Source organism: Triturus cristatus, chromosome 9 (genome assembly GCF_964204655.1).
Source record: "Triturus cristatus chromosome 9, aTriCri1.1, whole genome shotgun sequence".
In the NCBI taxonomy this organism is placed as follows: Eukaryota; Metazoa; Chordata; class Amphibia; order Caudata; family Salamandridae; genus Triturus; species Triturus cristatus.
In genome coordinates this window covers 419,044,761-419,071,830 of record NC_140592.1, presented here as the reverse complement: position 1 = coordinate 419,071,830, position 27,070 = coordinate 419,044,761, and the positions used below count along the sequence as shown (strand labels likewise).

At 48.5% G+C, this 27,070-nt stretch overlaps 1 protein-coding gene across 1 annotated transcript in view; it reads right to left on the bottom strand.

The window, feature by feature from the left end:
- LOC146798079 (cytochrome P450 2G1-like) overlaps nt 1-27,070 on the bottom strand; it is a 1,093,105-nt gene that overhangs the window by 297,705 nt on the left and 768,330 nt on the right. The window contains exon 6 of the mRNA XM_085625292.1: nt 990-1,131. Coding sequence (XP_085481418.1) covers nt 990-1,131 — 142 coding nt within the window. The remainder of the gene's footprint in view (nt 1-989; nt 1,132-27,070) is intronic.

The following is a 27,070-nucleotide window of genomic DNA, read 5'->3' as shown; positions in this document are numbered from 1 at the left end:
AAGTTTCCTACATCCACCTCACTCTTACAGGATGCAACTCTTTCGTTTACAAAGCCTCTATTTTCTGCTACAGGCTTTCTCATTCACTCCCTACCATTGTGAATAACATGGCATTCCACACAAAAATTAAGATTTTTTCTTGACCTGGATGACTCTTAGCTGTAATTTAACTACTACAATGGAAAAACATTAAACCAAATAGTGACTATACCTTTGGGCCTCCTATTCAGATGAAAAGTAATTGGACGCCTTTAAAAAATGTATGAATGTCTCATCCCTGTCTCTCAGTTCCCCCACCATATTTGAAGGTTGATAGGCCACTATGTTTCTGATAAGCAAAACATCAGCTGCCTTTGTTGTCAAAACATGCACCCTCCCTCCCACCTGCCTGTGTCAATGACATTGGAAGGAATACTCAACAAAAGATGACCCTCTGACATTAATTATTGCACCTTATTTATGTCTTGGACCACAAAGCGCAACATGACAACCTTGGGCAGGAAAAATTCTTAGATGTCTTTCCTAATTCTGAGGAAAAAAACACGACATGTCAGAGACATTGCTTTTTTCTTTTCTAAAAACACTGGCCTCCCTACTTTGTGGATTTGTCTTTGAAAAATAAAGAAAGGTACCAACTTTCTGCAAAAATCTCCATCAAACAGGTAGGGACTTCATGTTAGGCAGATCGGTCACTAGACCGACAGAGGAGCAGACTGTGATATGCCAGATGTTTTGCAGTCTATCCATCAAGGGCTAAATGAAGTCTTTAGTTGTATACTGAACTGTGAATCTTCTGACCTGAAACCAATGTACTTGTATTTTATGTGACGTTATTTGTTGGAAGTTTGGTTGATCTCAACAGCCCAGTGTACAACCAATATTTACAGTGATGTACGTTCTAGAGAATCTGTGAAAAAAAGCTTCTTGACAGACAAAAGGATGACTCTACAGTCTTCAATCAAATTTCAATTTATAGTAATATTTTTTACCTAGAATTTCAGGATGCTTCATGAGTGCAAGTAATCCGTATGAGGTGGTGGTGATGATAGTCTCAGTGCCACCAATAATGATGTCCACAACAGTCATGACTAAATTCATGATGGTAAATACAGATGATGGATCTTCTTTTTCCTGGAAATAAATGCAATGTATTTATTAATTATTTGAATTAGCAAACATATAGATCTGTCCTGTGGGCAAGAGCGTAGTGTATAGAGTAATATACTAATTATAAGTGAAAGTATGCAGAATAGAGAGAAATAAATCCATGAGACAGATAAGCTTATCATCCTTAAAGCACAATTGTGAGCCAGAAAAATTGAGATTGGCTGAATAGGTGGTTGGTTGGATAGGTAGGTTGTCAACCTCTGTGTGAAGAAAGCAGAATGGCAACCAATAAGCCAAGAAAGAACAACTTCTTCCAGAGCCACTAAGCATACAGAGAAATTTAGTGAAATGGCTATTTATTCCACATTTCTCATTTTTAGGCCAGGCAACAACAGATTTATGGATAAGCTCAAGGTTGTTGTTTAATAAATAGCCTTTGATAAATAGTTTATTTGCAATGTAGTTCTTTAGACTAAAAAGTGCAGACTTTCAAAAGCAAGCATACCTGAAGTTAAAACCAGTTTAAATCTCCAAGGCCTGGAGTGTCATGGTCAAACTTATTATGACTTGTGTTATGTAAAGATATCACATGGGGGACAAATTTAGGAGTGGCGGGGTGGTGTAGCCTGGTGAGCAGGGTATTTCACTGGTAGAATATCATGGATCTGGCTTAGAATTAGAAAAAGGTAGGGAGCATTGTTGCTTCCACAATGAAGATGGCTACATATTACAAGCCCAGCGGATCGACCCACTGCGAAAAAAAAAATGCAGATTGGCAGCTGTTGTCAATCTAAAATACTAATACATCATTGCAGTTTTACCAAAGAGACGCGTTTTTGGAAAAAAAAATCTGGGTGTTAGTTTAGCCCATTACTAGATGTTGTTGTGGAATCAGCACAAGGCTGCCAACTTTAAAGAGACATTTTTCAACTTGCGTTGCTGCTATGTTCATTGAGCTGTGAGAACACTAATCATAGTATATGTTACTGCAGACAAGAGATAAAGAGTACAGTAACACAGGCTGTTACTAGAGGCCATTTGTGAGGCAGCACTAAGGCGGAGTATCTTTGAAGGTCCCTACATAACTCCACAGGGAGAGACAGCAATGTTGTGTTCCATAGTGTGCCTGCTTCATCCTATCTTTAGAGCAAAGGAAGTTAGGACTTGCAAGGAGGCTTCGGATCTGTGCTTTACTGAAACCACTGCATGCAACTTAGCCAGACTGGGGAAGTTGACAAATATAATTAGAATTGCTTTTAACGAGTTGTCACAGACTAACGCCACTCCCAACACAGGCTAATGATTCCACATTTTTGGGACAGTGCACTTTATCCCTTCAAGGGGGCAGCAAGGCAGGTCCCTGACAGGTTAGAAGGGGAAGCGTATAATCCAAAACCTCATTAGTTCAATTTACTAACCCTCGACTAACGTGTACTTAAACCTATCGGTCTGTATTTACTGTGCTGAAACAGAATATTCAATTGGCTAAGATGGGAAAGCACATAGTATTTTAAATCAGCACTTCCTGCACCTTATCCTTTTTAACATGTTTGCACAGCAGACCCCTACCAGGTGCAGATGACCTGGACTGCAAGGGCCTCACTGTCCATCTGTGTATTCAGTCTCAGTCTGAATGTCCCGCTTCACACACAAGTCCTTAGTACGAGCTAGGCCTTATGTAGAGTAGCACAGTATAGGCTCAAGAGGAAGAGACTTACCTTACTTTAGGATACACAAGCAACTGTACAGAAGGAGAGTCATCACCAACAATTGGCCTTGTAGCCAAAGCCTTATTCACATGTAAGTGCAAATAACTTTGACTTAAGAGCATATGCAGGCCAGAGGAACATCCCTGCTCCAAGACCTGAATAGAGTGGAGGGCGAGGGGGGGGGGGGTTGGGGGTCAGCATAGCACATTTTACTGTAACGATTTAAATTAATTGAAGAGTTAAAAAAGAAACTTCAAACTTCAAACTAGTGCCCTGTTTGTTTGTTTTTTTAAATGAAAGATGAATAATTCCTGGTTACTTATCGGTAATTTTCATTACTCTGAGTTCATGTCTTCCTGATCATAGTCCTTACGTACGAGTTTATCTTCATTCATGCAGAACCTAATTACCAATCTTGACTTTTCCTTTCCATTCCAAGATGGCCCCCATACTTATGAGTAAACATTCATCACTTCCTGAAATAATCAGGCTAGAAAGAAATCTCTTGAACCACAGGGAGAGGTAGGTGGGAACTATGACAAGGAAGACATGAACTCGGAGTGATGAAGATTGCAGGTAAGTAACCGGGCATTGCCTCCTTGTCTGTCTTCCTCTCACAGTCATAACGTGTGAGTACGTACCCAAGCCAAAACTGATTTTAAAACAAACCACACCTTGGATAAGCATAAAACAAACAGGTGTGTTTAATTAAACAAATGACTCAAGAGAACCTACAGAACTCAAAATAGCAGTAACAAAATCAGAGGATACATCTCCCCCCAACTGCAAACGGTAATGGGACATGAAGGTGTGGGGAAGGGCCCAAGTGGCAACAAAACAAATATCACAAATAGAAGCCCCCTTAAATGCTGCCCAGGGGGCAGAGATCCCCCTAGTAGACCTCCCAGGGAAAGACACCAGGATGAGTTGGTCAGCCACAGTATAAGAATGTGAAATGGTCAACTTCATCCAGCAGGACAAAGTAGAGAGAGAAGGCTTGAGACCTCTCTTTGCTGGCCCATGAGAGTCAAGGAGGCATCAGATTTGTGAAATGAGGCTGTTGGCTGCAAATATATGGAGAAAGCCTGATGGACATCAAGAGAATGCAAACTCACATCCTCCTCAGACACTGGCGAAGGGCAAAGGGTAGGCAAAACAATATCAGATTCCAAGTGAATTGAAGATACCACCTTATGGAGAATGGCAGGACTAGGACACGGCACCACCTTTCCAGGAATGACCTAAGGAATATAGGGGAGGGCAACAAAGCCCCAATCTACCCTACCCATCTCCTGTGAAATCCAACCTTTGTCGACAAAAACTTAAAGTCAGCAGAATCCAAAGGGTCAAATGGAGCACCCTGCAAACCTTGCAGAACTTGAGGCAAGTCCCACAGTGGCACCCAGGAATGAACAACCAGACAGCACAGAAAACAAATGTGCAGCAAGTGCTCCACCAGATGGGCCACAGACAACACACCAGCCCCCTCAAAATGACTGAACAGCCATTCACTGACTGCTGAGGGTAGAGACCGCCAAACTCAGTTGAAAACTGTCCAGAAGGCACTCCAAAACCACCATAGGATCACAAGATGAAGAGGACAAACCCTTGACCTGACACCAAATGGAAAAATTCCGCCAATGACGGCCATAACTTAAGGGTAGACGGCCGCCAAGACTGCTGGATCAGTGCTGCAAAATTCAAAGAAAACACTTGCTCTAAGATGGACTGCCTCTCAAGTGCTAAATCATAGCCTCAACCTGGGAAGCATGTCCAGAGGAACAAGTGACTGAGGCAGCGAGGACAGATGGATTGGCAATACCCAATGGAGCTGGACTGGCAGATGAAGAATACAAGGGGACCAAGGACATCACGTCCAAGCCAGGGGAATAAAGAGAAGCTCCACCTGGTCCTGGATCACCTTGTCAACCACCTAAGAGAGAAGAGGGATTGGTGAAAAACAATAAAGGAGACCCCTGGACCAGGGAAACGTTAGGGTATCCACTGATAAGCCTTTGAAGATGGCATCAGACTTCAAAACTAAGGAAGAAGGGCATTCTCCTACATTGAGAACAAATCCAGCAACAGGTGACCGAACTGAAGATTAATAGAGTGAAAGATTGCCAGATCTATACATGTCATCACAGAGGACGGAAACATCCAACTCAGAAGATCGGCAGGCCCATTCTCCCTCCCTGGAAAGTAAACTGCTGAGAGAGCCAGGAGAGGATTCCGCCCAAAGATAAATCCTCCAGGAAAGGAGAAACAGAGAGGGGCACATACCACCCTGCTGATTCAGACAGGAGCAGACAACCTGGTTGTCCATCTGAACACACACAGCCGTGTGTGCAACAGGGGATGGAAAAACAAAAAGGCCTTCCGAACCGCAGCCAGCTCCTTCCAGACTGAAGCGTCTCTGACTGAAACCACTTCCCCTGTTCCACACATTTACTAAGGTTTTTTGTCAGGTTTGCTGTACTTTTATAACACAGACCCACCGTATAATTGTTTTCAGGGTTACAAACCAACACAGATTGCTATTTGTATTTGTTTGTAGAAAAAGGTAACACAAATCTGCACAAAATGCTTCTTTGTGTTACTCTGCGTTCAATGGCCACTACATGGGTGGTACATGTGCGCTCCCATTGCTACCACCCACTTTTTTAATGTAAAACCCTATCTGCTAACAATAGTAAACAAGGCTTTTCCCCAAAATTACGTGCCAATCCAAAGCAGGCATTAAAAGGAGAAATTATTTAATTTTGCCTTCTTTTTGCAACTTTGCATGTGTGCTGAACTGTATAGTACACATGCAAAGTAGGAAACATTTTAAATGATGTCTAGGCATAGTATTTTGCATACGTATCTATACAGGGATAAGAGTTTTCACAGTACCCATTAATTAGCGGTGTGATAAACTGTGCACCCTTGCAATTTCAACAAGGAAATTATAGCAGGTCATATCTGCTGATATTTACTGGAGGAAAAATGCCTGATTACCTTAATATGCATAATTTCGAGTCATAGGCATATATTTCTGCTTGTCGTGTCACTTTTCTGAGTTTGAACTCTGAATAAGAGGTAATATTGGACTCTGTAATTACTCACACAAGTGAAGGTGGCATATCTAGTCAAATCGCCTTCCTTTTCAATTTAAAGAGGTGTCAAGTTTGACAGTCAACTCCAATAAAGAAAATATGTTTCAATATCTTTTTGGGCTTAATTTAGAGCAAGATCTTCATCAGTTATCAGCCTCTGATAGGCTGCTTTATCCTCTTATCCTGATTCCTGACCCACTGCCTTGTTTTATTAAGTTGGAGGGCAAACCAGGGGATAGAAGGAGATTAGACCCTGGATGTTATAGTGATAATTGAGGTGGATGCAGTTTAAGTATGCTAACGGCATCTCTAAGGCATATTCAAATGATTCCTTAAAATTAGAGAGCACAATCTCTACCAGAGTAATATTTTAGCAGAGTGTTTTCAAGTGGGAGAGGGTATAGTTTTTTTAACAGATTTTGGATAGGGTACTTGCAGTTGAAATGTAATCCCTTAGTGGTCAACCAAATGCAATGCAAAGCACATAAAGGTTAGAAATATCAGCATTTAAGAAAAAGTATCATCAAGGGTGTGCTCCTTGCAATGACTGAAGATGTTCATCAATGGGCTAAAACCTATATATTTGATGAGGTAGGAGGCTCTCTGATGCTTCAAGTCAAAAATTGAAATTCCCTAACATAACAATAGATGACTACATAATTAACAGATCTTCAACCATAATTAGTTGGAGTTGCAGACTGTTCAAAATGTTTCCGTGGGCATAGTAATAGAGATTTCAGGTAGAGGCAAATGATGTCAATCTAAAAAGTAATTAGGAGGTATTCAAAAGTAGTAATGGAATTATTGTGCTGTACTGTAAGGAAATACCTCTTTTTACAGGTTCACCCCACATTTTTGGACTGATGCTGCTGGTTTCTTGACTCTGAGAGTGCACTCAAGCCTGCTAACCAGACTCAGTGCCACTGTTCTTACCCTGTTCAAAGTGTATGGAAAATTGGCTGTACCCAATTGGCAAGTGTTGAGTTACTTATAATTCCCTAGTACATGGTCTGCGGGGCATGTAGAACAGAGTGCTCACCCAGGGCTGAGGCACTGTTTGCGCCATCTTGAATGTGACAAAGAAAAAAATGGCTCCCACACTGCAACTATGCAGATTGTAAGAGCAATGTGTACACTGCTAGTTCGTTTTCCACCATTACAATCAATGACAAAACCACCACTCCCTTTACCCTATATGTAAGACTCCCCTAAGGAAGGCCCTATAGCAAGGAACTATATATTGTTAAGTAAGAAATATATTTTCATACGTCTTACAGCAACACTTCGAAATGGGCAGTTTGCTGGGGAAAAGTTAGCAGCCCCATTGTCTAACACAGGGTTACCAGCTTTGCAGTCCAGCCTGGCTAACTTCTGAATGGGACTACCGAACTGGGCACTGTAAGGTATCAAATTAATTGTGATAGTGAAGCCGGCCTGATGCCCAGGTCAGATTTACTATCATAGTTAAAGCTCTGCAACATTTAGACAGTTGTAACTCTGTGCCCAGCTAGTCTAGTGGCCCAAGGTGACGAGCCCAGAGCCATATCCCAATCAAAGGGGATGGGGGTATCAGGAAAAGAATTGTGACCCAACACAGGCTGGAGTGTGCTATGACTGTATGCAGCCAGGGCACAAGAAGGGTGATCCTGCATGCACAAAGAAATCACCCTCTGTTGACAATTTCAAGGGTTTTGCCAGGGTAGGGATAGGGGTGGAGGTTTCTCCTGGGAGTAGCAGGAGTTATACTGAAGCCACATTAGTTTTCCTGGTTGGGGAAGAAATTGAATCTTTGGCTCACTGGCCTAACATCATGATAAAGTTCAGACAATGGCCGAAAATAAATTGCGCTGAAGTTCAGTTCTCGAGTGAAACAGGTGCCAGCATTACCATGATTATAGCCAAGCTAATTTCCCAAGGTCAAATCATTCCTGCTGAAGGGCATCAATTAGTCAACTCTGGCAATGAAACAAAGTCATATACCATAGCTGTGGTAGTCTTTGAGTGGGGAGGGGTTACTGGTCCAAAGAAAGTAGCTGTGTCCCTTGCCATCCCAGCGGAATGTCTGTTGTGCAATGACTTAGAAATGTCTGCCTTGACAGAAGTGAAGAAAAAGGCTAATGCAGCAATGCTGAGTCTCCTTCATTGGGTATGTGCCTCCACTAAAGCACAAAAGGCTTAAGGGAAAGTTTGGGAGTAGCTGAGCCTAAAAGTAGAGCTCAACTCCCTAATAAAAAGAGGAGCGCTAGGAAACCTGCAAGGCCACTTCCACAAGTCCACAAGACCAGAAGGAGCCTAACTCTCGGGAAAGGCTTGGTCTGTGATCAGGAAGACGCTCCTCTGAATTACTGGCCCGACTTGACAGAACTTCTAGGAGCAGGTGGTCCCTCCAAAGAGGACTTAAGCCAGGGACAAAAGACTTGTCCCACTCTTGAGGGCCTGAGACAGTTGGTTGTCATACAGGAGGAAGGAGATATCAGTGGTAGCCATAACATATACTGGGATGATTGAAATCTGTATAGGGAGACAAGGGACCCCAAACCAGGGGCAACCAGAATAGTGGTGGTCCCCTAGGAGTAAAGAGAATTCCTCCTTAACCTATCCCATGACATCCCTTTAGCTGGGCATCTGGGGCAGACTAAAATATGGGACAAGTGGATCAATCATTTTTACTGACCTCAGATGTCAGAAACAATAAAGGAGGTCTGTAGCTCCTATGTTACTTGCCAGGCCAGGCCAGTAGCAAAGCAGGAAACAGGCCAAAGGCCCCCCTCATACCACTGCCGGTGGTGGGGACTCCCTTTGAAAGGGTGGGGATTGATATTGTTGGTCCCCTAGACCCAGCTATGTCTTCTGGGCATAGGTTTATCCTAGTCATAGTGGACCATCCCACCAGGTATTCAGAAGTCATTCCACTTAGGACAGATACTGCCCCTGCAATGGCTGAAGCCCGTCTTGCCATTTTTACTAGGGCTGTGTTCTCTAAGTAAGTTATGTCAGATAGGGAAACACATTTTATGTTAGCCTATCTTAAATAAATATGGGATGAGTGTGGAGTGGCTTATAAGTTCACTCCATGCTACACGACTCCACTCTGCACATTCTACTCCTATCTATGCCCCTCTACTTTTTGCCAGTTTACTACACTGTATGACACTGTATGACACGCCACTCCACGACATGCCACGCCACCCAACAACACTCCACTCCAGTCCAAGGCACTTCACTCCGCTCTATTAAACTCAACGCCACTCCACTCTATGACACACCACTTCAGTCTAGGACATGCCACTGACCACTACGACATGCCACTCCACACTACGACATGCAACTCCACTCTACGGCACACTACTCTAAGCACTTGCACACTATGACACTCTATGACATGCCACTCTATGACACCCACTCCAACCTACTCTACGATATGCCACCACACTCTATGGCACACGATTCTATAATACTCTACTCCACTCCATGCCACTCTACTCCATGCCACTCTCGTAGACTCTATGACACCCAACTCCACTCCACTCTATAATATGTCATTCCACTCTATGTCACTCCACTCCATTATACAACATGCCACCCAACTCTCTGACACTCCACTTAACTCCACTCCACTCTATGCCACTTTCTAACTCTCCACTCTACAACACAACATGCCACTTCTCTATAAGACATGCCACTCCACTTTACAACATGCTACTCCAATGTAAAAGTTGCCACTACAGTCTACAGAACTCCACTATACACCCCGCACTCTAAAGCATTGTACAACACATCACTCTATGACACGCCACTCCACTCCACTCTACTCTGCAACATGCCACTCCACTCTACACTACTCCACATGACTTTATGACACACCACCCCACTCACCACCACTCCACTCTACAACATTCTACACCAGTCTATGCCTTTCCGCTCCACCCACTTCACTCCACTATACAACACTCCACAACAGGCTACTTCACTTCGTGACATGCCACTCCATTTAAGACATGCCACTTCACTCCAAGACAGAACACTCACTCCACTGTATGAAATTTCACACCACTCTATGCCATGCCACTCAAATCCACAACATGTCTATCCACTCTATTACATGCCACTCAACTCTACACCGCTGTAATCTAAGCCCCTCCACTGTAAGACACTCTAAGACATACCACTCTATGACAAACCAATTCACTTTACTCTATGACTCACTCTTCCACTCTTAAAGGAAGTGCCCAAGAGTCACCAGCTTCCAGATTCTGTCCAGCAGGCTCCTCCCAGTGCTTTATCCATCTCCTGGTCACTTTTCATTTGGATTTGGAGCTGGAAGGATCACTCTTTGTGTCTGTTGCTTATACCATTGGATTTAAGGACTTTGTATTCGAGATTTCACAAAAAAGTTGGAAAACTGGTCTTGTCTGTTTGATTGGGGCCATGTGTTCGAAGGGCGCCCTCCGGGGAGTCAGATGGTGTCGGACTGACCACCCCGAGAGCCACCGTTCCGTAGGAAAGTAGCCGAGCGCCGCTGAGAAGCCTCCTGGGCGAAGTCCTTCTCCTATGATCGTACCAGCCAAGCAACCCCCCCACCACAAAGGGACACACCAAGGGCATCAATTCTCACAAGTCTTTATCGGTAATCAAGGCAGATTTCTGTGGCAATATTTACAGGTGGATCGAGGGAAAGAGTCTCAAAGTCTTGTAGGGACGGGGTAGCGGGACAGTCTCAGTACCAGCCTGGTACGGGAACACCCTGCGCCCAGCTCTCAATCCTCGAGCTGGGGGGTTTCCGGGAGCCGGGACGTCGTCCACAGGGCTCGGAGGGTTGCCTCGATGAGGTCGAGCCGTGATGAGGTCAGCAGGGCTCCGATGGTTACTTCTGCGAGGTCGAGCCGCGACGAGGTCAGCAGGGCTCCGAGGGTTAGCTTAGCGAGATCGAGCCGCAACGAAGTCAGTAGGGCTCTGATGGTTAGCTCAGCGAGGTCGAGGCGCGACGAGGTCAGCAGGGCTCCGATGTTCCGTGAGGGTCTTCTTCTCAGCAAGGGGGGAGCCGCGACGCAGTCAGCAGGGCTCGAGTTCCAAGTTCCAGGCAATCAGTCTCTCTCCGTAGGGTCAGCCGCGATCCGATCAGCAGGGCTCTTGACTCCAGGATACAACTGCCGTCCTGGTTTTGGGCTGCCCCAGATATAGGGCTGGAGCCCTTTGATGTCTGGACCCTCGTGCCTGGGGGAGTCGGAGGGGCCGGGATGAGAGAGTCCAGACACCCAGCGGGGGCTGGAGCCAGTGCCTAGGGAGGCGGGAGGGCGATCGGAGCCAGGCGTCGGGGGACGGCTGGAGGCCCCATCGAAACTCTCCTCCTCCTGGATCTGTGGAGTGGCCACTCGACCCCCCTTGGTCGGGTCTTGGCACCCCGATGTCGGGGCTTCGCTGGGACGGAGGCCGGGGCGGGCCGCGTCGCTAAGGCTGGTGCGGATAGCGGGTTACAATCCAGGGGGACCCTGAAGGGTGGGGGCTGCCCCCGTCTGGTCGGGTAGGAGGGTTCGGGACCACGCCACGAGGCCGGGTCCAACAGGCGTCCCCCCAGCTGAAGGCAGGGAGAGTCACCCATCGTCTTGGGGGTTCTCCTCGCCGAGGCGGAAGAAGCGGGACAGGCCGTCGGCGTTGGCGTGGCCGTTGCCGGGCCGATGGTCTACAGTGAAGTCCATCCCCTGCAGAGAGATGGACCATCGCCACAACTTCGGGTTCTCGCCTCTCATCTGCATTAACCACCGCAAGGGTCGGTGGTCGGTTTGGACCCGAAAGTGGGTGCCAAAGAGGTAGGGCCAGAGCTTCTTGAGGGCCCACACCACGGCGAAGGCCTCCCGTTCAATGGTGCTCCATCTCTGCTCCCGGGGCAGCAGGCGCCGGCTGATGAAGGCCACCGGCTGGTCAATCCCCTCAGAGTTCCATTGGGACAAGACAGCCCGACTCCGTACTCCGAGGCATCCGTCTGCACCACAAACTCTTTGCTGTAGTCGGGGGCTTGTAGCACGGGAGCGGTACACATCGCTGTCTTGAGGGTCTCGAAGGCTCCCTGACAGCGGGGCATCCAGTGCACCTTCTTTGGTTGCTTCTTTGATGTGAGCTCCGTGAGGGGGCCCACAATGCTTCCATAGTTCTGAATGAACCGCCTGTAATAGCCCGTGAGTCCCAGGAAGGCCCTCACAGCGGTTTGGGTGGTTGGGGGCTCCCAGGCCACGATGGCGTCGATCTTTGGCTGGAGGGGAGCCACAAGGCCGCTCCCCACTTGATGTCCCAGATAGGTTATGGATCCTTGGCCTATCTGACACTTGCTGGCTTTTACGGTGAGTCCGGCCCTTTGGAGGGCGGTCAGGGCCTACCCGAGGTGCCTCAGGTGCTCGGCCCAGTGGCTGCTGAACACCGCAATATCGTCCAGGTAGGCGGCGCTGAATGCTTCTAGTCTGGCCAGTACCTTATTTACCAGTCTTTGGAAGGTCGCCGGGGCATTTTTCATGCCGAAGGGCATTACTCGGAAGTGGTAATGGCCATCGGGGGTGGAGAAAGCGGAACGCTCTTGGGCGCCTGGGGTGAGCCCGATCTGACAGTATCCGGCGGTGAGGTCAAAGGTGCTAAGGTAGCGGGCTGCTCCTAGGCGGTCGATCAGTTCATCTGCCCGAGGAATGCGATGGGCATCGGTTTTGGTGACGGCATTCAATCCCCGATAGTCCACGCAAAACCGGAGCTCCGGGGTGGTGCCGGGGGTGGCAGCTTTTGGCACCAGGACCACAGGGCTGGCCCAGGGACTGTCGGAGGGTTCGATGACCCCAGGGCCAACATCTTGGCGACCTCGGCGTGGATGCAGGCCCGCACTCGTTCGGGGACCCGGTAGGCTCGGTGTCGCACGGGGGGACTGTCCCCGGTGTCGACGTCATGGGTGCACCATCGGGTGACTCCGGGAGTGAGGGAGAAGAGAGCAGTGAAGTGATGCAGCAGTCCTTGACAATCTTGGCGCTGATCTGGAGTCAGGGTGGCGGAGAGGATGACTCCCTCCATGGAGCCGTCCTTTTCGGAGGTTTTCAGGAGGTCGGGCAGGGGCTCGGAGTCGTCTTCGGCCCCATCGTCTGAAGCCATCAGCAGGCTAAGTTCTGTTCGGGCAAAGTGGGGTTTGAGCCTGTTGGCGTGGAGGACCCGGAGGGGGTTCCTGGGGGACTCCATGTCGACCAGGTAGGTGACGGGGCTCTTCTTCTCGACCACCTTGAAGAGCCCGGTCCATTTGTCTTGGAGGGCACAGGGGTCGACGGGCGACATGACCCAGACCTGCTGGCCTGGCTCGAACTCGATGGAGGAGGCGTTCTGGTCATACCAGCGTTTCATTTCCTCCTGGCTGGCCTCGAGGTTGGCTTTGGCCAGTTCCCTGAATTTCCGGGTTTGGTTTCGCAGGGTCAGGAGGTACCGGTAGACGTCGGGGGTAGCATCTTGGATGGTGGTCTCCCAGCCTTCCTTGACCAGGCTGAGGGGGCCTCGGACAGGGTGTCCGTACAAGAGTTCAAAGGGGCTGAACCCCAGAGACTTTTGCGGGACCTCCCGATAGGCAAACAGGAGGCAGGGCAGCAGGACGTCCCATTTGCGTCTCAGGGGCTCCTCCAGGCCTTTGATCATTCCTTTCAACGTCCGGTTAAATCGTTCGACTAGTCCGTTCCCCTGGGGGTGGTACGGGGTGGTGAACTTGTAGGTGACCCCGCATTGTTGCCACAGGGACCGCATATACTTCGAGATAAAGTTTGTGCCTTGGTCGCTCACAACCTCCCGGGGGAAACCTACTCTGGAGAAGATTCCCATCAAGGCCCGGCCCACCACGGGGGCTGTCACTGTTCGGAGAGGGATGGCCTCGGGGTATCGGGTGGCATGATCGACCAGGACGAGGATGAAGCGATGTCCTTGGGAGGTTCGGGGGTCCAGGGGCCCCACGATGTCGATCCCCACTCGCTCGAACGGGGTGTTTACTATTGGAAAGGGCTGGAGAGGGGCTTTGACCCTTCCCCCGCTCTTCCCGCTGGCTTGGCAGGTCGGGCAGGTTCGGCAATGATTGTCCACGTCCTTCCGCATTCGGGGCCAGTAGAAGTGAGTCACCAGGCGGCTGTATGTTTTGTCTTGCCCCAGGTGCCCGGCGAGGGGCACATCATGCGCCAGATTGAGGAGGAAGTCCCGGAATCGGAGGGGGACCACCAGCCCACGGCTGGCCCCCAATTCTGCCGTCTTCTGCTCGCTGTAGAGGAGGTCATTGTCCCAATAGACCCAGTGGGTCCCCGTCTGGTCTCCGGCGGCCTGGGCGGCTGCTTGCTGTCGGGTCCCTTCGAGGGAGGGGCAGGTCTTCTGTTCTTGGCGGAACTGCTTCCTTGTGGGGCCACCTTCTTGGCGCCATTGGGCGAGTTCGGGAGGTCGCTGAGCGCGGCGACCTCGTCCGGGGCGAGATCTGGCGGCCCGGCCTCGGCGTCGGCTTCTTCTTCGACGGAGGGAGGTGGTGGCTCGGGCCACTCCGGCTCTTCGGGGGGAGCAGCTACGCTCGGTCGGATGGCCCGGGCGGTCATGGACCGGGTGGTTGCGCAGACCCACTCGGGCGGTCCCAGCATCCCCAGATGCTCTCGGCGCTCGACGTGGGCCCAGGGGGAACTTTCCAGGTCGTTCCCGAGGAGGCAGTCTACGGGGGCGTCGTCGCGGACGGTCACCTTCAGCATGCCCGACACTCCCCCCCACTCGAAGTGGATCCGGGCCATCTGGCACAAGCTCTCGGTGTTATCTGCCGACCGGACGGGGCACAGTACATTAGGCATGATCTGTTCGGGGGTCACCAAGTGGAAGTGGACAGCTGTCACGCTGGCTCCGGTGTCTCGGAGGGCTTCGGCCCGGCGTCCATTAATGGTGACCCACTGTTGGTCCTTCTGGGTGTTGCTCGGGATGGGAGCCCGGGGCACCATTTCCCGGCTGCCCAGGCATACCAAGGTCATGGCGGCGGGTTCCCACTCGGTTGGCCCGGCGTCGTAGTTCTCTTCCTTTTCTCCCCCTTCCCCCAGGGCAGCGGCCGCCAACTGGCGGGGGGGTGGCCCGGTGGTCCCAGCTTGTCGGTTCACGGGGCAGGTTGGGTCACTGGCATAGTGCCCTGGCTGTTGGCAGTTGTAGCACGTTACCGTCGGTCGAGGTCCTGGTCGGGCTGGGGGGGCCCCTCTTCGGGTGAGGGATGGGGACGTGCGGTTCGAGGGCGGTCCCCGGGGAGGACTCCGGGTTGGCCCCGCTGGAAAGTCTCTGTTCCTGTTCGATCCCCCTCCTCCGCCACACTGGCGGGGGGGCCCCGTGGTGTTCCGTTGGTACTCCCCATCGAGTTCCGAGGGACCCGGGTGTTAACCCATCGATCGGCCTCGGCGGCGAGCTTCCGCGGCTCGGTCAGCTTGCTGTCGAGGAGGTGCTGTCTCAGCTCGATGAAGCAGTTGTTGGAGAGGGGCTCCCATACAATGAGGTCGAACAGCTGTTCGTAGGAGGTGACCTTGCTGCCCTTGATCCAACCTTCCAGGGCTCTGCTGAAAAAGTCTACGTATTCCACCCAGGTGGTACCGGGGAGCTTCTTGCAGTCCCGGAAGCGCTGGCGGTACATCTCTGAGGTGAGACCATAGCGGGTGAGCAGGGCCTCCTTCATATGGTCATAAGAGTTCATCACCTCGTCTGGGAGCTGTAGCAGGGTGTCTCTGCCTTCGCTGAGGAACCGTCCCCATAGGCCGGCACCCCAATCTTTTCGGGGTACCCGATGGGCGGTCATGGCTACCTCGTAGGCCTTGAACCATTGTTGGATGTCATCGTTCTTGTAGTACTCTTTGACGACATCCTTGGGGATATGTGCTTTCGCCTCGGCCGGCGGAGGGGTGTCTCGGTTTCCGGGGGTGCCGGTCTCTCCATTTCTGGACTTAATTTCAAGTTCTTTAAGGCCCCGCTCATGCTCGAGGGTTAGCCTCCTCTCTTCCAGCTCTCGGTGCCGCTTTTTCTCCTCTATTTCTTCTTGCAGCCGCAGTTGCTCTAGGGCCAATTTCTTTTTGGCTAGTAGGAGTTCGCCGTCCAGGCAGAGTCGGGCGAGCTCCAACTCGTGGGTCCTGACCCTCTCCCGTTCTTGTATCTCTTCCGGGGAGAGGCCTGTCTCTATGCTGGTTGTTCTCCCCTCTGCCGGGGCTGCGGTTGGTTGCCGGTGCACGTTTGGCACCGGGTTTTCTTCGGCTTGGGGGGAGGCCGCTTCGGACTCTACCCAGGCCTTTAGGGCTTTTTGCAGGTCCTCTTTTGTGTTTAATCCGGTGGTCGCGATGCCTTTGTCTTTACAAAACTGTTTTAGTTCCTTATGGGTATATTCCTCCAACCGTTCTTGTTGGAACTCCGCGGTTGGGGTGGTCTCTTGGTTGCTCATGGTTACTCTGTGTCTGGGTAGGTAGTGGGTGAGTTACTCGCTGTTCGATCTGCGTCGGGCTCGGATCGCACCGCTGGCCACCAATGTTAGAAGGGCGCCCTCCGGGGAGTCAGATGGTGTCGGACTGACCACCCCGAGAGCCACCGTTCCGTAGGAAAGTAGCCGAGCGCCGCTGAGAAGCCTCCTGGGCGAGGTCCTTCTCCTTTGATCGTACCAGCCAAGCAACCCCCCCACCACAAAGGGACACACCAAGGGTATCAATTCTGACAAGTCTTTATCGGTAATCAAGGCAGATTTCTGTGGCAATATTTACAGGTGGATCGAGGGATCCAAAAGAGTCTCAAAGTCTTGTAGGGACGGGGTAGCGGGACAGTCTCAGTACCAGCCTGGTACGGGAACACCCTGTGCCCAGCTCTCAATCCTCGAGCTGGGGGGTGTCCGGGAGCCGGGACGTCGTCCGCAGGGCTCGGAGGGTTGCCTCGATGAGGTTGAGCCGTGAGGAGGTCAACAGGGCTCCGATGGTTACTTCTGCGAGGTCGAGCCGCGACGAGGTCAGCAGGGCTCCGAGGGTTAGCTCAGCGAGGTCGAGCCGCGACGAGGCCAGCAGGGCTCTGATGGTTAGCTCACCGCGGTCGAGCCGCGACGAGGTCAGCAGGGCTCCGATGTTCCGTGAGGGTCTTCTTCTCAGCAAGGGGGGAGCCGCGACGCAGTCAGCAGGGCTCGAGTTCCAAGTTCCAGGCAATGAGTCTCTCTCCGTAGGGTCAGCCACGATCCGATCAGCTGGGCTCTTGACTCCAGGATACAACTGCCGTCCTGGTTTTGGGCTGCCCCAGATATAGGGCTGGAGCCCTTTGATGTCCGGACCCTCGCGCCTAGGGGAGTCGGAGGGGCCGGTCTGAGAGAGTCCAGACACCCAGCGGGCGGTGGAGCCAGTGCCTAGGGAGGCTGGAGGGCGATCGGAGCCAGGCGTCGGGGGACGGCTGGTGGCCCCATCGAAACTCTCCTCCTCCGGGATCTGTGGAGTGGCCACTCGACCCTCCTTGGTCGGGGCTTGGCGCCCCGATGTCGGGGCTTCGCTGGGACGGAGGCCGGGGCGGGCCGCGTCGCGAAGGCTGGTGCGGATAGCTGGGTACAATCCAGGGGGACCCCGAAGGGTGGGGGCTGCCCCCATCTGGTCGGGTAGGAGGGTTAGGGACCACGCCACGAGGCCGGGTCCAACACCATGTACCTGGACCTATTTGTACTTTTAATCAATTTTTAAAATGAATTATGGTGTGTGGCCTGTAGATTCAGTAGGGGTCTAGTTATTTTTATGTAAGTAATTTTTCTTCTTTTATAAAGCAAAAATGTTGCACAATTCACTACATTTTCTTCATTTTTAAAAATAAATTTGCAATATTGATTTAGTTAAGTATGTGGACTAGTCTGCTATGGTAATGAGCCTTCCTGCCAGTGGGCCCAGTGCTATTCATGGGCGCATCTGTGGTAAATATTTAAATTACCTGTACTATTTTTATGCGGTAAAGTCTAGTAAGAATAACTCAGTAAAAATAAGAGGCAGAATCCGTGGTATTAGAGGTTCTGAAAAGGACTTTATTCCTTACAAAGGAATTATGGTTCGAACCAGGCAATCGAATTCCATCACCACGAAGGTTCAGGAAGGGATAGGCAATACATTATTGACAAGTAATCGTATATAGATGAAAAGCATTACATTAAGACAGATGCAGGAGGCGTAACAGCTGATAATACAGATAAGAATACACATACGTAATGAAAAAGGCGTTATAATAGGCGTATACTAGAAACGTCATTTAAGATGGTGTCACAGGTGGGTGGATCCATAGAGAATCCTGCAATGTCAGCAGAAAATACTTGGCAGAGATGCGCGCGCAGCCGCATGACGTGTGATTGACGTGCAACTAGAGGGTGAAGGGGACTTGACATTTAGCTCTACATGTGGAGACAGAAGTCTGGGGGGTCAGGTCAACCTAATCCCAAATCATATCTAATATCTTATGTTTAAGGAACTGTTTTATCCAAAAGGAAAGGTCTCTCGGACGGAATCTATTCTATACTGACTGTTAGTGCGTGTACAAGCGTCTAAGTGTCTACATGAGATGCGAGGGGGCATGGTAACAGGGGCTATGAATTACTTGTATGAAGACAGTGAGGCCGGGCCCTTTGCTCGGTAGCTGGAAGGATGTTTACCTAAACTACTAGACAGGAATGCAGTGGATGAGGAGCGGAGCAGATAACTTGAAGGCTGAATACAGTCTTTGGCAGGCAACAGGCCGCGTCAGGCACCGTTAGCCGCGCAGGGAGTAGGACAAAGTTCATGGATACAGATGCGAGCTCAGGTTGGAGCTTTCAGAGGCAGAAGGCAGGAAAAGGCTTGATGGCAGAATTCAGGGCCTACTCGCCTGAACTGTAAAACGTGAAAAGTGTACCATATAAAGTCGGTGGCCAATCATACTTAGGAACGGAATATCCGACCCATTCATGGCGGATCTGAAAGAGGACATGTTGACGTTGGACGCACATGTATTTGCGTCTTCATAGCTGGAACTGGAGGGAACATACATGTACTTGTAGCATGTACATGGAGCCGTTGGGGTCTAAGATAGGGGACATAACTGATCATAAAATTCATATTTCCTCATTCCCTCCTTGTCCCCTACGGACCCTTCATGAAATATCGATCTTCATTAATCCATCAATCTGTTCATATAGCATCATCTGTTCTTCTTTCTTCTTACGAGGTCTTGAATGAAAACTTGAATGCGGGATACACGATGTGGCACACAGGCCGCAGATCGCTGGCCCACACTGTAGGCACAGGCAGCAACTGAATAGTATGAGAAGGCCAATACCTAGGAAGGGTAGGATCCTCCATCCCCAGGCTGACAACACGCTCCAGAACCAACCGGACCAAGTCCAGGTGCCTGGATTCTGGTGTATCTGGCTTACAATCTTATGAAGGCGAGTTATGGCTTTATATACTGACGGCGCGTTTTCTGGAATGAAAACACAGCAACTTGATCCGATGACCCTACAAGCTCCGCCCCTATCGGCCAGGATGACGTCAAGGACAAGACGATTTTGAAGAACAACAATCCGCATCGCAGACTGCTCCTCTGTTAAGTTGCCTAGGGCGGAAGTAGTTTCATTCACTACTGCTTCAAGGGTTCTAGTTAATCTACGTATCAGCTTACTATTAGTGACTGTACCTATGTAGGGAAAGAAACCTTTATTGAAATCTGTATATTGCTCCCATGCCGTTTCAGTGTAGTCGACAATCGGGAGATCTCTCTGCTGTCTATTGTGTACTAAATGGGTATTTCTGTGATAATCAGGAGGGGCTAGGAAAACAGGTGGCAGAAGGAATGCAATGTAGCAGGTACCATCCCAATCTAGAGGTAAACGTATATATGCGGTCTGGCCACATATGAAGTAGGAATGACGAGAAGCTCTAAATGTAGACTTGCCTTGATCACTGAATTCTATTACAGTGGTACATTTACTATGGCCCATGTGTATTGAACCATTCTTTCTTACACATAATTCACCTTTAACTGGAAATACTGACATGGCGGGCAAGACTGGTACAGTTTCGGATTCAACATTCAGAATCATGAGGTTAAGTGTAAAGTTACCTAATCCATATACTTCATTTTCTAGATCAGTTCCTGTTCTTTTGGGAAGTCCCTCCTTGTTAGGGTAGCAGACTTTAAGTAAAACTAGATTCAGGTTTCCCCATACCCAGTTGTCTTGGTAAACTACTGAATTTGAATCTAGGGAATTAATCAAACTAAACCATGCTCCACAGGAGCCATTGTGTGTGAATGGATACGGAAAGAGAGGCAGAACTCCCTTGTAGTTCTGATAGGGAGGGAGTCGGCCACATATCCAACAATTTGTAGCATTGCTGGTCTGATGGGAATGATGTAACATACTAATGAATGTGTTGTTGCGCAGCGCAAATCTATAGGACAACTCATGCGGAGGTAATTCGCTAAAAGAATGTTCGGCAGTAGCATTGAAAGCACGCTTGGAAATAGGGTAATACATGTGTAATAGTATACTTGCGACAATGATCAGAAGACTTAGAAAAAACATAATTAATAATGTCACTATACAGTGACTACGAAGTGATTTACAGTACGCATGTTTCTTGAGCTGTTTCTGTCTATTTCTCTCTCTATTTCGGTCTAGAGGATACATGTCAGAGACAAATTCAACCGATTCACCTTGGAGAGGACTTAAACAATCAAATTGTCTGACTTGCTAGACCTTAGTTTCAGTTTATAGTTCTCTTTTTCTGACTTTTCAACCAGGGGGAGTTTTGAGTCAGTCGGTGAGGGAATGCAGGGCTGAAAGTTCAAGTCTGACGGTAGTCCATGAAATTTTTTTATATGGCTCGAGTGCAACCACCCTTTGCGTCCCTCAATCTTCACGGCTGTCCTTGTGGTCAGTAAAACAAGTTTCGGCGACTGCCAACGAGGCTCCAGCGGGCTCCTCCTATCGAAGTTTCTCACAAGCACAAGGTCGCCCGGAACCACGTCATGGGGCTTCACCTCAGTGTTATCGGGAAAAGCTGCAGCTACCTGTGAACGACAAGATTGTAGTGCAGACATCAAGGAAGCCAGGTAATCTGTCAGCATATTACAATCAACATCAGTGATTTTACGAGGTATAGGCGTCCCCCACATATTTGGTGGTCTACCGAAGATCACCTCATACGGGGATAGCCCTGTTCGAGAATGTGCTACCATTCTCATGTAAAAGAGCGCAACTGGTAAAGCTACTATCCAGTCGACACCTTTTTCTCTACATATTTTGGAGAGTCTTATTTTCAGAGTTTGATTATGGCGTTCCACGAGACCTGCTGCCTCGGGATGTCGGACACAGTGGAATTTCCATTGATAGCCTAACAGAAGTGAAACGTGTTTCATTAGCTCGGATGAGAATGGCTGGCCGTTATCTGAGTACACGACACGGGGCAAACCGTACCGTGGGAAGAATTCTCGAACTAACTGTTTGGCAGTAGTCGGGGCAGTGTAATCTGAAACCGGGTAGGCTTCTGTCCAACGGGAAAGAGCACATACAACTACGAGAACATATTTGAATCCTCGACATCGTTCCATCTGGATATAATCCATCTGGAGGACTTCAAAAGGGTGATCGGGAGGTTGAAATCCACCTTGCTCTACGGGAATGCTTTTACCTGGATTGAACTGACAACATATCATGCAGGTACGTACTTTCTGTTTAGCTGCTGCTCGCAAGTGTTTGTTGAACCAAATGTGTTGAATACTATCTAGCATAGCTTTTTCTCCTAGGTGCGCTGGACTATGTATTGTGTTAATGATGACTTGAACCATGGAGTCGGGGAGAAACCATATAGATTTTCCCTTCGTCATCCATCCTTGATCCGTTTGGATCCCTCCTAATTCAGTCCATTTCTTTATTTCTTCTGATGTAGCATGTGTCTGTATGTCAATTACATCGAAGGCGGGATCCTTAACTGTCATGCAGTGTGTCGGTGTCGGAACTATTGTCTTTGTCGAGTCAGTTGTATGAGTCTGATTCTGAGCAGTCTGTTTAGCTGTTCTGTCAGCTAGGTCGTTACCCTGAGAAATAATGTCAGTCACTTTCGTATGGGCCTTGCACTTCATAATCGATATTGCAGTAGGTAGATGAATTGCGTCTAATAAAGCTTGAATGAGGGGTCCGTGTTGGATGTGGGCACCGTGAGAAGTTAAATAACCTCTCTCTCGCCAAAGCACGCCGAAGTCATGGACGACTCCGAATGCATAACGTGAATCTGTGTATATGTTGACTTTCTTATTTTTGGCTTGAATACAGGCTTGTGTCAGAGCGATGAGCTCTGCTGCTTGAGCTGACAAGGTGCTAATACAATTTGTTTCAATGATTTCAGTGTCTGTCGTGACTGCATAAGCGGCCACTAACTCTCCTGTACTTGTTCTCATGCATGAACCATCTACATACAATGTCAGGTCTGGATCTGATAATGGAACGTCTGTCAGGTCTTGTCTGGGTTTCGTCGTAATAGTAATGACTTCAATACAATCATGTGCCAATGGGTCTGTTCCACTTAATGGCAAAAGTGTGGCAGGATTTAATGTACTACAACGTCTGATTTCTATGTGTGGCTGGAACAATGTCAATTCATAACCCGTCAGTCTTGCTATAGTCAAGTGTTGTGTTTGTGTTCGGTTCAAGAGAACCTCTACTGCGTGTGGTACTTGTACTGTCAATTGATGTCCTAATACTATGGCATCGCTTTGTCTGATCGCTAAAGCTGTTGCTGCCACTGATTTCAGGCACGCAGGAAGAGCCTGGGCTACGGGATCTAACGTACTGGAAAAGTAAGCACATGGTTTGTGTGATCCTGCTTGTTCCTGAGTGAGTACTGACAAAGCAGTACCTTCGCGTTCTGTAACAAAAAGTGTAAAAGGCTTATTGTAACATGGTGTTGCTAAAACAGGTGCTTGACATAAAGCTTTCTTTAAGCTCTCAAAAGCTTGTGTATGTTCCTGAGTCCAAGGGAGGACAGTCGATGTGGCTGCCTCCTGCGTTGTCAACTGAATGAGTGGTTTTGCTAGAAATGCATATTGAGGGATCCACTGCCTACAGTACGAAGTGAGGCCTATGAAAGCCCGCACCTCCTTTTGTGTCTTGGGTGGCGGCATGTTAACAATTAACTGGATGCGGTCAGGTGTAAGCTGTCTTCCCCCCTTGGACAGCAAGTGCCCAAGGTACACAACTTGCTGGACACAGAATTGCAGCTTTGATCTACCTCAGGCCTATCTCTGTTTCTGATCAAGCAATTTATGAGGAAACTTAACAGTAGTCTCTGTATATCTACTTTCTGGTATTCCATGGCCTCGTCAATACTTTCAGGGCCTTGCCCTGTTTGGACAAAGCGATATATATTGTCTAGATGAGTAACCATTCCTGGTAGTGTCATTAAATATGTGGACGCTCGTCGTATACGTAGTGATGACAGCAGCATTCTGTCATTTTTACCGGGCACTGGATCATATCTACAATCTGCAAGATGTTCCTTAAACATGTCGGATCTTGCTGTTTGAGGTGTACGTTGGTATGCTAAATCTCTAAAGGTCAATTTATTTCCTGGCGGTGGCGTGTAAAAAATTGGTGTCGCACCTCCTGTCGCACCTCCCGAGGTGCTAGGCACGAAAGGATTTGTTGAATGTAAGGTAGAGACTATAGATGCAGGAAAAGCGGTAGAAACAGATGGACCTATGGGAATGTGAGGAGGAGTTTGTTGTTGCGGAGGTGGGGGCGGATGATCTTGGCGTTGAGCACTATCGATAGGTGGTGTGTGTGGCGGAACATTAACATATTCGGGAGCTACATCGTCTAAATAGGAAGAAAGGAAAATATCTTTTGCGGTTTTGGGATGGGCTTTAATCAGGAGTAATGGAGGTGGCAGATCTTTTGGTATTTCCGGGGTGGCCTTAGGTAAACCTTCGGCCAGAAGAGGGTACATACCATTCATAAGAGTGTTTCGTTGCCTGTCTACTTGTTCTGTTTTAACTCGGATACCTTCCTCAATTAATATATTTTCTCGGGCTTTATTTGAATTCTCCCTACTTTTCTCTTCTTTTCTGAGCTCTTTCTCTGTGCGTCTATGCGATTCTTTACGCCATAGCTCAATGGCATCTTTCTGTGACTGTCTGGCTTTCTTTTTCCATAATTCTTCTTCTACTCTCATGATGCAATCTGCATCCCATATCCCAGCTGCGGGCCATCTCTGACTCTCTGCTAAATCCTTGGTGTAGTCTACCCATAAATCAAGATATAATACGGCATCTAGGCCATGTTTATGATACATAAAGTACCCTGGAGTGTCCCTAGGTGGAATGGGAACAGCTTCTTCGAGTACCCCTTTTCTAGCTTTTATCTGTCTTAATTTTGAAAAGAACGACGGCATCTTTAAACCTTGCTACTTGATTCTTACTCAAACTCTTAATACCTGGACTTGAACACAATTAATACAATAGACACAATAATGAACACTCATTCATACCACAATTTTTAAAACATATTAAAACATTTAACATTTAACGAACAATGATAATTAGAAGACAACTAGTTATTGACATAATACCAATACTGGATAATACTGGATTATACACAAGATATACTAGATATACTGCTAAACAGTACAGATACACTGCTGAAACAGTGCAGACCGGATCTGTGTACCCAAACCCGTCTTGACCGGCACAAACTAATGTGCACGTCTAAATGCCTTCCCAGCAATGGTACTCACCGGGAAGCACGTAACGGAAGGCCTCGGAACTGAACTGGACTGGACCGGACTGGACTTGACTCGACACGGAACTTCGGAACCTGGTGGGCCTCTGTATACCTCGGATCTTGCTCTCTCAGCTAGGCTCTGGTCGGGATACTTCGCACTTCTCACCGCCTCGTCTGGGTGTTGATCGCAGCCTCAGTCACCCCCGCTTGGCCGGAGGGAGATACAGGAAATCCTGCGGGTACGCGTAGTTGTCCGTCCAGCTGTGGCAGGAGACCGGGCCTGCAACGCACCTCCGGCGCGTGAGATGGGAAAGTGTCCCTGTTCGGGCGCCAATTTATGTGGTAAATATTTAAATTACCTGTACTATTTTTATGCGGTAAAGTCTAGTAAGAATAACTCAGTAAAAATAAGAGGCAGAATCCGTGGAATTAGAGGTTCTGAAAAGGACTTTATTCCTTACAAAGGAATTATGGTTCGAACCAGGCAATCGAATTCCATCACCACGAAGGTTCAGGAAGGGATAGGCAATACATTATTGACAAGTAATCGTATATAGATGAAAAGCATTACATTAAGACAGATGCAGGAGGCGTAACAGCTGATAATACAGATAAGAATACACATACGTAATGAAAAAGGCGTTATAATAGGCGTATACTAGAAACGTCATTTAAGATGGTGTCACAGGTGGGTGGATCCATAGAGAATCCTGCAATGTCAGCAGAAAATACTTGGCAGAGATGCGCGCGCAGCCGCATGACGTGTGATTGACGTGCAACTAGAGGGTGAAGGGGACTTGACATTTAGCTCTACATGTGGAGACAGAAGTCTGGGGGGTCAGGTCAACCTAATCCCAAATCATATCTAATATCTTATGTTTAAGGAACTGTTTTATCCAAAAGGAAAGGTCTCTCGGACGGAATCTATTCTATACTGACTGTTAGTGCGTGTACAAGCGTCTAAGTGTCTACATGGGATGCGAGGGGGCATGGTAACAGGGGCTATGAATTACTTGCATGAAGACAGTGAGGCCGGGCCCTTTGCTCGGTAGCTGGAAGGATGTTTACCTAAACTACTAGACAGGAATGCAGTGGATGAGGAGCGGAGCAGATAACTTGAAGGCTGAATACATTCTTTGGCAGGCAACAGGCCGCGTCAGGCACCGTTAGCCGCGCAGGGAGTAGGACAAAGTTCATGGATACAGATGCGAGCTCAGGTTGGAGCTTTCAGAGGCAGAAGGCAGGAAAAGGCTTGATGGCAGAATTCAGGGCCTACTCGCCTGAACTGTAAAACGTGAAATGTGTACCATATAAAGTCGGTGGCCAATCATACTTAGGAACGGAATATCCGACCCATTCATGGCGGATCTGAAAGAGGACATGTTGACGTTGGACGCACATGTATTTGCGTCTTCATAGCTGGAACTGGAGGGAACATACATGTACTTGTAGCATGTACATGGAGCCGTTGGGGTCTAAGATAGGGGACATAACTGATCATAAAATTCATATTTCCTCACATCAAACAACTGGTTATGTGGTGTCTGTCGAACTGAAACATCATTTAGGCCATAGATCGATTTGGATTAAAATACAAAATCATTTTTTTGTGGTATTTCACATTTTCTTTCTTCCTGCAGACAGTTTAGGTGGAGTAATGCCTTTGGAGAATGTGTGTTGTTAGAACCATTTTAAGCCCTGTTAATTAATTTTTTGGGCATTGCTGAATTAATGCTTTGTTCCCTGTATCACTAATGCCTCCTTTTTCTGGACGGTGTGTGCGTTTGCCATAGACCAACATTTGGCTTTGTTCCCCATGTGGCCAGGGGCCATTTTGTATAGTCAGTGTCCACAGGCCTGCATGTATTCTAATGTTTTTCTAGCCTCCTGCTTGTTGTTGTTGTGACCATGTGGCTGGCTGCCATTTTGTGTAGGCAGCCAATGTACTTTTGCCATAGGCCTGCATGTGTTATTATTGTGGCCAAGCATCCTTGCTTCCTGTTTGACCATGTGGTCGGTGGTCATTTTGTGTAGGCAGCCAGTGTGCTTTTGCCATAGCCCTGCATGTGTTCTTTGCTTTCCAGGCTTCTTGCTTGTTGTTGTTTGTGACAATGTGGCTGGTGACCATTTTGGGTAACAAAGCAAATACAAGGAGATGATGGACAGAGTGCTGAAACTTTTGAGACACTCACCCCCAGTCACAGATCTGGTTTGAATCCATCCTCATTCTTTAGCTCACTTCGCCACATCAGTTCAGACTCAGCTATATGCAAATCAGTCTTGACCCTGTGCCTCATGGGAACAGTCCAGCCCCAACTGCCAAACCAGGTCTTCCCTGAACCGGAAACAAGCATCCTGGGACTGTTTTCTGGGTAACATCCTTCATCAGCCAGGCTAGCTTGAATCCAGTG